Consider the following 13,280-nt stretch of genomic DNA (forward strand, 5'->3'; position numbering starts at 1 on the left):
CTGGTCAGACTCCACTACAAGTAAAAGTAGCTCAGTCAAAAATGTTAAGAATGTGGCATGTAATGTGTTTGGGTGTTGCTGGGCCAAACTCACTTTTTAAGTCCATTGTGAGAGGAAGTAAGAACTTCATGTCCTAAATTGACTAACACATTCATAACAACACTGTTCTTTTTTTTTAAGATTAGTTTTTGGCTTTTCTGCCTTTATTGATAGTTTCAAGTGGAGAATGACAGGAAAGAGGGAGAGAGAGAAGGGGAGAGACATGCAGCAAAGATCTTGATGAACGGGACTCGAACATGCGACGGCCAGAGCCTATATATTACATGTGCCTGGACCACTAGGCCATGGGGCGCCCCAACAACACTGTTATTGTCTTTGAAGTTCATACACTTATTTAAGTATTTATTTATTTAGCCGGGACCAAGCTAGACAAGACCATGCTGCAACTAAACTTAACTAAACTATTGCCCTCACTTTCATTTAGTTCTTCTCTTACTTAGGTATCACAGGGGTGCAGTAGCAGTTATGCGCTGACTCATCCCGTTTGTGAAATCCAAGGCCTGCTTCCCAGGGGGGGGACAGAATTTGCCGGAACACCAGGCAGTAATACATCAGCACACCACAACCCCCCAGTCCATTGTCCATCGATATTGATCTAGACACTGTTTCCCATCAAGTGCCTAACGCTGCTGATGCAATCTCTGTCTCCTCAACCTCCATTGCTTTTATCTCGTCCCTGTTTTCACCCATTGCTGGTTTTGATTGCCATTAAGTCATTATGTTTGTTTGCTTATGGGTCACTAATGGATCTGTAAGGCTGTATTCTTGTCTCAATGCTCACAGTACTGCCTGCCACTGTAGGAACATTGTTAAATCCCTTCCTCCATTTCTGCTTACCTCACTTGCTTTTCAGCTTCCCCATTATAGTCCATCCATTTCAAGTCAATTCTCTCAATAGTGGGACACTCAATAGCTCTTGCCAAGCTAGCAAAATACTTGTGAGAATTAAAAGTCAAGACAAGGACATCTCTGCTAATCATCTTTCCATCATTGGTGTATTTTCTTGTTTAGAGAGCAAGTGAAACAAAGCATGGAGAACGAGTCTAGGCAAACAAGTGACAGGCATAGACAAGCACATGAGGGTTTCATGGTGCCATTTCTTCAGTCGAAGCAACCATGAATCTGCCTGTAGTGTCATCTGTGCATGACTTTAGTTCATTTCATGATAAGAGAGAGATGTTGTGCTAGCTGCCTGATTCAGTTGTGTGTAAACCTGTCAATGCCCTAGTTCTGACTAGTACAGTCTGCTCCCCTGAGGTTGTCAAATCTCAGCCCTCTGGCTGTCAAATAAACCTGTCAGCTATCGACAGATTTTCTGAATATAGACTCCAGGCAGGTAAAGGTTTGTGCTCTGTCATAGTCCTGCAGTTATCATGCTGCACTTTGAAATAAAACAACATTATTTCACTCCAACACCATGTGCATATAGTTCTAATATCTGTCTACCTCTCCCTCTGTTATATCACTGTGAAAACGTAAGTCTCATAATGGATTTGTTTTTGTTGTTTTCCTCAGACCGTCTACCTCCAGAGGGCAGAGGTTAGCAGAGAGATGGTGTGCCCCATGCACTCCACCAGTGTCCTTGGAGTAGAGGACATGTCCACACTGGCAGAGCTGCACGAAGCTGCCATCATGCACAATCTGTACCTGCGCTACCAGAAAGACAACATCTATGTAAGGCATCTTTATTTGTGACGCATGGACCCATTCTTGTGTTCATACTTAAGCACCTTGTAGGATTGATGTCCGTGTTTTCGCCTGACAAAGATCTAAGATACCACCTGGGAGCTATCTATCACACTGTCTGGCACCTGAAATGCAAAAGAAAAAAAATTCGCACAAATACACACATGCAGACACACGATGCACTGACGCGCACGCAGGCACGCACACACACACACACACACACACACACACACAACCCTCTTGCCTGCTAATTTAATCTCTGAGGGTTTGGCAGGTCTTTCTAAATGACATTACAGACCGTTGTCATTGTAAGTGGAATGATAACCTACAAACACACTTCGGTGAGGCCCCTTTTCTCCAAAGTCCTTTACCCGAGTAGGACTGATGGGTTTGGTTCTTAAAATAATACCAACCTCAATGTAAACTAGGTCATTTGTGGCAGTATAACTATATTATCTTATGAGTGTTACTGACCCCTGGTAGTATGTAAGGACGTGAAACTGGGATAATAAGTCTTGTAACAGCTGTAAAGATTATTACCGGTGCGCTTTCCCCCCTCGTCAACTGGCATCATACACATTGTCTTTCACCAAAAGTAATATCTGTCTTTGTCTTTTACCAGTAGTGCATTATGTATCTTCTATGCTTCATCATCATAGCTCTCTCTCTCTCTCTCTCTCTCTCTCTCTCTCTATCCCTCTATCCCTCTCCTTTTCCCCATCTCTCATGTTCATTTTTGTTCTTTCCCTCTTGTATATCATCTGTTTATTGTATTCTCATGTTCTCTCATGTTCTCTTTTCTCCTCTCTTCTACATCCACTTGTCCTGTTTCCTTTTTGTACCCCAGACCAATATAGGTTCTATCCTGGCAGCGGTGAACCCTTATAAGCAAATAACAGGCTTGTACGATGGGGCTGCAGTTGAACTGTACAGCAAACACCACCTGGGGGAGCTGCCTCCACACATCTTTGCTGTGGCCAACGAGTGTTACCGTTGCTTGTGGAAGAGACATGACAGCCAATGTGTTCTCATCAGGTGGGCATCAGGTTGGCTATGATGGAGAGAGGCCAAATAATAATTATAATAAAACAATGACTCAAACGTTGCTGCTCCATTCCCTGTTCACAGACTCTATACTCTCGTATAGAGACTAGAGAGTATGATGATGTCACACGCATTCCCGCTATTCCAGATGTACACTGGTGACTGGAGCGTGGTAATTAGCTTGCCACTCAAATTAACCACAGTGAAAATGTTCATAAAATAAGCTAATCAGAAATAAGCTTGAGTGATGTGATTGGTTAGCTATGATACATTTTTCTTTTAGGAAGATAGCAACATTTTCAAGAATCAGGTGAAATTCATTTTGAACATAAAGCTGACCTCTCTCTCTCTCTCTCTCTCTCTCTGTCTCTGTCTCTCTACTTCTTTGTCTTCTCTCTTTCTTTGTTCCTCTCTGTGTGCTGTGTGTGCGTCTCTAGTGGAGAAAGTGGTGCAGGGAAGACGGAGAGCACCAAGCTACTGTTGAAGTTCCTGTCTGTGATGAGTCAGAAGTCAGTGGGCTCTCCTCCGTCAGAGAGGACCACCAGGGTGGAGCAGGCTATCATTCAGAGCAGGTACCCTAACAGAACCTTTTATGCCCCATCCACCAACCCCAGTATACTGTACGTATCAAACCCATCGGGTTAACTGTTATTTCATCCATTTGTGACTCTGAGAATGTACAAATGTAGCCAAATTCCCATGCGGGGGAACTTGGTAAAATTACACAGAGGATTTTACTGTGTATGTACTGTACAATGCATGATTCCCACTATGATCTATACATATGTTTGCCTCTAGTCCTATCATGGAAGCTTTTGGGAACGCCAAGACGGTGTACAACAACAACTCCAGTCGTTTTGGGAAGTTCATTCAACTGCACTTCTCCCAGAATGGAAACATCCAGGGCGGGTGCATCATTGACTGTATCCTTCTCAAACCCAATTCTTCAACCACTTAAACCCTATACTTAGTTGACGGGAGTCCCCTAGGGCTCTATACTAGTCCCCTCCTGTTTTTCTCCTTGCTTCCCCTGCCCCCCTCCCCTCTCTTCTACTTTTTCTCTTCCTGAAAACAACAAAAAGGATGGAGCTTGCCTATAAAAACAAATTTCATAAAGTTCATTATGCCTGGCTGTGACTTGAATATATAGTTCTTTCTGATTCTTTATTATTAAATTGTTTTTATTGATTTTTCAACACACACCAACATACATACACACCTAGACTACACATAAGCATACAGAACATTAAATAAAAAATAAAATAAAAATAAAAAAGACTGGAATACAGGACCAAAACAGACAATAAAATAAGACAAAATAAAATGTAAAGGTAACAAGGTCATGTCATATTGCATTACACTACAATGTTCTCAATCAGATCGTCACTTGCCAAACAAGAATAATTAAACCTTTAGACAGCAGTCCTACACCTGAACATCCTCAGCCGGGAATTTTTGTTTAAAGTAGTCCAAAAATGGCTGCCAGACCTTTTAGAATTTCTGGGCGGAGCCCCTGGTAGAATATTTGAGCTTTTCAAGTTTTAGGTGTGCCATCACATCTCCGACCCAGCGTCGATGCGATGGGGGAGTAGCTGATTTCCAATTGAACAGAATAAGGCGTCGGGCCAATAGGGAGGAGAAGGCTATGGCGTCGGATTGGACAACTGATGCAGTCATTTCACCAGGGACCACCCCAAACACAGCAATGAACGGGTTAGGACTGATCTCTCTGTCACAGATGTAAGAGAAGGTCTCAAAAACAGAAAGCCAGAATTGTGATAGTGATGGGCACGACCAGAACATATGACAGAGAGTGGCTGGAGCCTGGTGGCATCTGGAGCAAATCGGATCTACATCTGGATAAATCTCCGCAAGTCTGCTCTTGGAGAAGTGTAACCTATGAAGCACTTTGAACTGAAGTAGCCCATGTCTGATGCAGACAGAAGAAGAATGAATCCTTCTAATCGTCAGGGATCTCCTCAAGTCCCATGTCGTTACACCATGCCTGCCTAATACGTTCCAGAGACGGGGATGCCATCTCTTGAATGTCGCTATACAACAAGCTCACCATTCCCTTCTGGTATGGGTCGTTCTTTCTGATTCTGACATGTAAAAAGTATTCACTGTATAATTGTCTCTGATTTCCTTGACTCTCAACCTCCAGATTTACTCGAAAAGGTTTGTGTTCAATCTCTGGGATCCACTTCACTCAACAGCAAGCTTCTTCTCTGTTCAGTTCATCAGTAGATCTTTGTTGTTTTAATAGTCATTCATACAATGTAGATTCCAGTCATAAATATGAAAGATATTGTCTGCTTCTCTCTCTGTTCTAGAACCGTGTGGTTAGACAGAATCCTGGAGAGAGGAACTACCACATCTTCTATGCAATGTTGGCAGGGGCAGACCGAGACCACAGAGGTGGGTTATCTTATTATGTATTATATTATATTATATTATTATTTTCTTCATATCACAATGTTGGATTTTTTTCCCGGCCTAGTCGGTGGAATAATTTAATTGAATTTATTAGACGTACAATGCGTATCCCATTCTCTGTGTTGCAGACATGTACTTCTTGTCTGAGGGCCCAGAGTCCTATCACTACCTGAGCCAGTCAGGCTGTGTGAAGGACAGTAGCCTGGACGACAAACAGCTGTTTGACAGCGTCATGGTAAAGGAAGGAACAAGGTTGATGTTTAATTGTTTATGCATGGGAATGCTGGTCCTGTTACACATGCTCTAATCTACCACCAGAGGGCATTATAAACCCATACAAGATCATCCTATCAAATAGAATTGAGTCATGCAATTAGCCTTGTGGATTCTTTCTTTCCTTTTCTTTTTTTATGGCTGTTTTGTGGTTTTTAAGCATACTTTATGGCTGTTTTGTGGTATTTAAGCATATTTTATATGATATTCTATAAGTGTAGTTATAGTAAATAACAAGGAAGTTCAATCTATGTCTTGTTCTGAGCAGACTGACTGACTTGTATGTAGTATGATTATTACACATTCTCAATGATAACACATGTCCATGTATGAAATATATATTAAACTCACTTGTCATTGTTGCTGCAGGAAGCCCTCAAAGTAATGGAGTTCTCTGAGGAGGAGATCAGAGATGTTTTCAAGCTGCTGTCTGCTGTTCTCCAGATGGGGAACATTGAATTCATGACCGCAGGAGGAGCGCAAATCACTTCCAAAGGAGGTAGTAGAGAGAAACCAACCAATGTAATCACGTCCAACAGATTAATTAGAATATTAAACACTGCCGTGTCAGAGAGTTCCAATGATGTATTAATTTCCATCACTGTATGGATTACAAAAAAACGTGATTGGGCAAAAAAAGTTAAATGGCCTATTCAGATAACTACATGATGATTGAACATTTAGTAACTCAGACCTTTCCTCATCTCTAGAGCCTTAATGCAGAACAAAATGTTATACTTTTTGGATGCAAGATGAGATGGCATTTTTTTTAAGCAAAGAAATAAGATGCAGATCCTGTACAACATCCCAAGTGCTAGCATTGAGTTTGAGAAATGCTGTGGTAGCAGACAGTAAGAGAGCACTAAACAGGCTGTAACATGAGATTGAGGCTCCTTTGTTAGCTTAGTCTGACCTCTTTTCCAAGGAATCTGTGTACTACAGTAACTGCAGTACAGAACAGCCACCAGACTTGAGTTTCCTCTACTCTGAGGCTGCAAAGGATATGTGCTGTGCACAATCCCTGGTGTTACTTTAACTGTAGAAACGATGGAGTCCATTTTTACGCTCTCAGAGTTAACATAACAGTCAGGATTTTCAGCAGTGCTGTGTGTCATGAGTAGAGACCATATTGACCAGCAAAGAAAATAAAACTGTGTTCTGCTCACAAATAAAGGCAACATCTCTTTTTTGTGGGTGCTCGTGTGTGTGTGTGTGTGCGACTGTGTGTGTGCGTGTGTTACAGTGGTCAGTAATGTCAGTGAGTTACTGGGCCTGGATTCCTTCCAGCTGTCCGAGGTGTTGACGCAACGCTCCATGATCCTCAGAGGAGAGGAGATTTGCTCACCGCTCACTGTGGAGCAGGTAACCGTACATCCATTTCATACTGTTCTCTATGGGAATGGACACGACACAGGTTTTTCCTCACTTTTATGCAGAACGGTTCTGATAGGTTCCGTCACAAACTCATCAACAAGTCAGTAGAAGAACAGGCTGTTCATAGCCTACAACCTGTGTAAAATAAAATCTAAACAATTTCAAGTTTTGTACAATTTTAGGTCTAATTTGGCCACCTCAGCTGGATTTTTGTACTGACTCCACAAATACGGGGATAGCTGAGACTGATAACCCGGCAGAGATTTCAGATGGCACAGTCAAATCTGCTGATGGAAGCACTGTCCCTCCACTGTTCTCTGATTTCAGAGTGGTGTCTTCGTGTTATGAAGTCTGAAGCACTGGGGATGCTTTGGAATTTTGCACTGTCTTCCCAAGTTCCCAGTCCACGGTTCAAAGACACAAATGTCTGTTTGTCCCCCGCCCCACCCCCACCCCCACCCCCTCCTTACCACTCCTCCTGCTGTCCTGGTGACACACACAGCCTCTCTGCAGCACTCTCTCCCACATGTCTCCAGATCCCTTGCGTGACTCCCAGTCATTTCCTGCTTTTTGTCTGCCAGATTCCTGGCACAACAAAGCTATGGTGATAATGATCGCAGTCAAAAGCACAATAGAGGCAAAGACTGGGGTGAAGTGACAATGCTCTCCTCTGGGGGCAGTGTAGCCGACAATCAAGAACCACACTTCTTAAAGGGACACTTCACCCTTTTTGCAAAACAATATATGTTAATGACGTTTAGAAGATTTAGAACACTTTCCTGGGGGTCTTTATGCGTGTGATATGTGGTTTTAGATATTTTAGATTTTAGCAGTGAGCCCAGTGTCTCTGATGTCATTGACACTGGGCTCACTTCCTTCCTAGACTACAATTCCCATAATGCTTTGGTTCAGTTCAGTTCAGTTTATTTTATTTATAGTACAAAATCACCTCTGGGGTCTCTGTGCACTTTTTGGTGCACTGCTCCTCCTTGTGGATATGGGGAGGGCTGTCTTACTGAGACAACTTAGTCCAGAAAGTAAGTGAGCCCAGTGTCCATGACATCAGAGACACCGGGCTCACTGCTAAAATGTAAATTATCTAAAACCACATATTACATACATAAAGACCCCCAGGAAAGTGTGCTAAATCTTCTAAACGTCATTAACATGAAGTTTCCCTTTAAGATGTCTTGTGCATACTTTGCAGAGCTTCAAATGCTAGTACTATGGTGTTTAATTTTGAATGTAGGAGAAAAGTAATGCATTTACTTAATAATTTATACCAAAAGAACAACTTGGCACAATCCTGCTTTGCATGAGCGCAAGCCCCCCAGCCCACGCAGCCTCATAAATCTCAGTGAATATGCAGAATGGACCTTCATCATTGTGTAAGAGGCACGAGAGTCACAAGAACACTTCTCTTCACTACGACAAAGACTGACTTGGGGGTGTACAACTGTCTGCCCTTTGAAGCTGGCCCAGTTTCTTAATAGAATGTATTATTTTAATTTCTGTCCTGGAGGCGGTCAGAATGGCTTCTTCTCATGGTGGCCAGTGGTCACCCACCCCATGACGCTGCCCCCCCCCCCCCCCCCCCAATCAGGACAAACAGCCATTCTCCTGGCCCTTGTGCCGGAGATCCTGAAGCCACTAGCGCTATGTATGTTCACGCTCAGCAGCAGCAGAACTGACTCTGCATGATGGATTACCATATAACTGAAGAGCATTGTTGCCCTGCATACATACCGCCACACTGTGTTATTTTCAGTCCAAACACAATGCCTGTAGAGCCATTGTTAAGCTTTTCATATACATGCTGTACTAAACTGTACGGATGCTGTCTGGCAGAGAGGCCCATTTCAAACTGTACTCTGCTCTGAGTCACATAGGATTTGCAAATAATTTCCTGGCCTTTGTGTTAACCTCATTAGTACCATATTGGAGTTTACCACATTGGAGAAATATAGATGAGTTGTTGTAAAACAGAGAAACATAATCAATATTGACACAGTTGAGCCGAAAACTTTTATCCATATTTCACTTGTTTTGGTAAATGAATGCCCTACTTCATCGCATGACAGTGCCGTGCAAAAGCGTCAAACGTGTCCGATCTACAAGTTATCAATGTGAACGATGCAACACATTTTTGAAAATGTTTCAACATTTTCGCCTATAATAACATGCTCAAAATAGGGATGCCAGTTCAAAAGTGTATGTGGCTTGTGTAAATCTTAACACATGAGCAAGAGGTTGTGACTAAACGATCTATCCTACTCCTACTATAATAATCTATAACTGCATTGGATCCCTGAAACACAGGTCTGTGTTTTTGCATTTCCTGAAAGGTACCAGTTTTGGACATACAAGGTTTCCGTCATACACAGACAATATAATACATTCACCTGTTTTCTGCTTTCTAGCTTGCTGGTACTCATACATTTGCCCCATGGCAAAAGACCCATCCAATAGTACTAAAACGTTGCACATACTATCGGTACACATTTGGTTCCAAGACTTCATAACACCGTACACTCCCAACACCAGAGTGTAAATGTAACCTATTTGGCTTCCACTGCTCTGTCCTTATTTGGCCCTTTGACCTCTCTGACTGTGAGTGTATTCTAGAGACAGTTATTGTGCTTTTGGGCGTGTCATCCTTTTCTATTGGACATAGAAAAGAGTCCCGAAAGACTGTTGCCCGAGGCGACAGTCTTAACAAAGCCAGTTTACACGTCAGTACTGTGCCTTGTATGTGTTTTTACAGAGTTTTTTTTGTTTTTGTACCATAACAAATAGCGTACACGTTGCGCAACACCTCGAAGATGTGGGTGCTGATAAACGGCGGCATCTGTTGTGAAAACAGACATTGTCCTCGTTGCTGCTCTCCGTAGACACAGACAGACGGCGACAATGATACCCCTTTGTCTGCTCCCACCCATAGTGCTGCTATCACACACCTTATTGCTCATTCAAACATACAGTGGTGGAAAAAGTAAAAGTCTGAAATTCAAAATGTACTTAAAGCATAAAAGCATTGGCATCAAAGTGTACTTAAAGTACCAAAAGTAAAAGTACTCATTATGCAGAATGTATCATTTCAAGTTTTCAAATGTATAAAAAATATTTTGTTCAAAAGCGTCACAATGCAACGCACCACTGGTTAATGTATGTCTTGTAATAATAATCAAAATCTACAAAGTAACTAGTAACTAAAGGGTTCAAATAGCGGGGTAAAAGTACAATATTTAGATCTGAAATGTAGTGGAGTAGAAGTAAAAGTATTAGAAATTGTAATTACTCAAGTAAAGTACAAACACCTCAAAATTACACAGTTTGTTTCTGCTTTTACGTCCGGAGACTCCCGTCCAGGACAGGCTTCAGACGCGCCTCCTCATACAGTACTACAGTACTTAGTTACTTTCCACCATTTCTAACCTATACAGTACAGTACATGGCGATGTCTATCTGTGTTTCATGTCCACACGGAGCATAATTGTTTTCTCTCACGTTTGACCTTGTCATCCACAGTGCCGTAACCTTGACCTCTTGTGATTTCACAGGCCGTGGACTCACGGGACTCGGTCGCCATGGCGCTGTACTCTCAGTGTTTCTCCTGGATCATCATGAGAATCAACCAGAAGATCAAAGGCAAGGACAACTTCAAGTCCATCGGCATCCTGGACATCTTTGGCTTTGAGAACTTCCAGGTGAGAACAGCTCGCGAGGTCATTTCCCGCCCGGTATAGTCTAGACGTGTTTTGCCATGCTGATTTTATGGCGTTTTAATTCAACTCCCCCCCCCCCCCCCCTCCAATCACTATCCTTGTAGGTGAACCGGTTTGAGCAGTTCAATATCAACTACGCCAATGAGAAACTGCAGGAGTATTTCAACAAGCACATCTTCTCCCTGGAACAGCTGGAATACAACAGGTACTGTAGAGTGAGCCAAGACATCTCCATCTCTCGAGGCTCACAGTTGTTTAAATGACAGGAGGGATACTTTCAAAAGAGTTTCATTTTTCGCACCAGATATAGGCACCATTCAAAAAATGAAAATGAAAACCTCTCCAGAAGCCAGAGTTGCAGAGTTGATGTTGTCGCCCCTTGATTGCGTGCGTGCGTGCGTGACAAAAATTGTCTCAGAAACTGCTGGACCGATACACAGGAAACATTTCGTGCATGCTGCCAGTAGGCCAAGGAAGACACAGCCCAATTATTTTTAATCTGCCTCAATTTTCCCGGGATTCCTTGGATCCTGACGCAACACCCCATATACATATGCAATGCCCATTTCCACCAATCTAGATATGCCATTTTATTTACACTTTTTGCTACTCCTCCTCCAGATCCCCCCCCCCTAAAAATCACACAAATTCTGAAAAATGTGAAAAACTGATTTTTCATATTCCATTGCGATTGACTATAACTGGCATCTAAAGTTTGCATGTAAGCCTCTAAAGTCTAAAACCATATGTCATAGAAATGCATCTCTCCAGTTTGGCAGAGAGATTTGATCAGTCGAGTGCCCCATTCTAGAATAATCTTCAATTTCAAGGGTGGCATCATTTAACCCTTTATTTATATACACATTTACTTTCATGGCTTGTGTGATGGTAGGAACACTGTCCAAAGCATTAGATGTGGTGGCAGTGGTCCGCACAGAATGTGCAGAGACAGTGGTGGAGATAGGAGATAAAGTTGGAGGTGGGGGCAGGGCCTTCTCTTGGCAGAAGGTTGGAATGGGCTCGGTTTTCCCCCCAGACAGTTGGCTTCTTGTATAATGGACCAGCAGCTTGGACATGGCTCATTTCATCACATGAACCGCTGGACAATACAACCATTGTATCTTTCTCAGTGTTTATATTTGTGTGTGTGTGTGTGTGTGTGTGTGTGTGTGTGTGTGTGTGTGTGTGTGTGCGCGTGTGCGCGTGTGTGCGTGCGTGCGTGCGTGCGTGCGCCTGAATAATTTCTTATGTCGTGCACTGAAAATAGGCGATCTACAAGCTCACAACATGTTGCAGCGTTATGCATTGTGACCTTGTAGATCGGCTATTTTTGCAGTGTGACCGACATGTGCAACTTAAGTGTAACTCAGGCTTGTGTCTCCGTCGACAGGGAGGGGATCCAGTGGGAGGCCATCGACTGGATGGATAATGCAGAGTGTCTGGATCTCATTGAAAAGGTAGTCGTGGCAGACATGCATTCAAACCCTAAGCAAAGTCACAACCAGAACCTACCGCAGACCGCCAGCCAGAACATGCTGACCTAGACGCTACACTGTGCTTACGTTGACCTCCCCAACCAGAGAGCCTATCATTACATAGTCTCATTTTCCATGTTGTGTGCACGGTAACATACACTAATGTTTGGTTGCAATGGGCACAGATGAAATGGAGTGCAGAGATAATTTGTGTCAATTTTCCTGTCCCCGCATTTGTTAAAGTGAAGGGTTAAAGCCAATGAACGAGGGAAGAGTGATAATCCCGGATGTGCTGTTTTAATAAAGGCTACCGTGTGCTGCCCCAGTGGGGTTCTGACTAGTTCCATCATGACTGTCTGTCTGTTAGCCTCTGTCTGTCTGTCTGTCTGTCTGTCTGTCTGTCTGTCTGTCTGTCTGTCTGTCTGTCTGTCTGTCTGTCTGTCTGTCTGTCTGTCTGTCTGTCTGTCTGTCTGTCTGTCTGTCTGTCTGTCTGTCTGTCTGTCTGTCTGTCTGTCTGTCTGTCTTAGTTATACCGCATCTGTGTGTGTGTGTGTGTGTGTGTGTGTGTGTGTGTGTGCGTGCGTGCGTGCGTGTGTGCGTGCGTGCGTGCGTGCGTGCATGCATGCATGTGTGTGTGAATCTATCTGTCTGTCAGATGCTTCTGTGTTTGACTGTATGCCCACTCTCTTTTTTAGAAACTGGGCATGTTGGCTCTTATCAATGAGGAGAGTCGCTTCCCCAAAGGCACTGACTACACCCTTCTGGAGAAACTGCACAGTCGACACGCAGTGAGTCTATGTCTCACAAATATGACGCACACACGCACGCACGCATGCACAGGCCTATAAACATGCACACATGTATATTATGCATACATATGAAAGCACTCACTTACTTCAATTACACACACAAGTCCAATCCCATGAAATAGGGGGGGGGGGGAGGGGGGCTCAACCATAACCCCAGTTAAGGAAATGCCTTTGCCACCCACTAGGTCTGACAGCCTCAAAGAGTTAACTTTTCTTCTTTTTTAAGCTGTTGAATAATGCCTTTGGTGCAGTATTGAACGTCTGCGACACTCGTTCACGCCCCCACCCCCACCCCCAGGTCCTCTCACACGCAAACGACAACAATGCTGAAATGTGAGCGGCCATTCTCCCGTCCTGATCAGCATTGTGTGCTTGAGAAAAGAGTCCTCCAAAAGCCC

At 43.3% G+C, this 13,280-nt stretch overlaps 1 protein-coding gene across 1 annotated transcript in view; it reads left to right on the forward strand.

The window, feature by feature from the left end:
- myo10l3 (myosin X, like 3) overlaps positions 1 to 13,280 on the forward strand; it is a 79,791-nt gene that overhangs the window by 28,909 nt on the left and 37,602 nt on the right. Inside the window, 13 exon segments of the mRNA XM_083777461.1 lie at positions 1,576 to 1,734; positions 2,594 to 2,781; positions 3,228 to 3,362; positions 3,589 to 3,713; positions 4,955 to 4,968; positions 5,124 to 5,208; positions 5,355 to 5,461; positions 5,869 to 5,998; positions 6,743 to 6,861; positions 10,434 to 10,580; positions 10,703 to 10,803; positions 11,989 to 12,055; positions 12,769 to 12,861. Of these exon segments, the coding sequence (XP_083633587.1) occupies positions 1,576 to 1,734; positions 2,594 to 2,781; positions 3,228 to 3,362; positions 3,589 to 3,713; positions 4,955 to 4,968; positions 5,124 to 5,208; positions 5,355 to 5,461; positions 5,869 to 5,998; positions 6,743 to 6,861; positions 10,434 to 10,580; positions 10,703 to 10,803; positions 11,989 to 12,055; positions 12,769 to 12,861 (1,470 nt within the window).

This window comes from Protomyctophum parallelum (genome assembly GCF_964188405.1).
Source record: "Protomyctophum parallelum genome assembly, chromosome: 11".
Taxonomy (NCBI): Eukaryota; Metazoa; Chordata; class Actinopteri; order Myctophiformes; family Myctophidae; genus Protomyctophum; species Protomyctophum parallelum.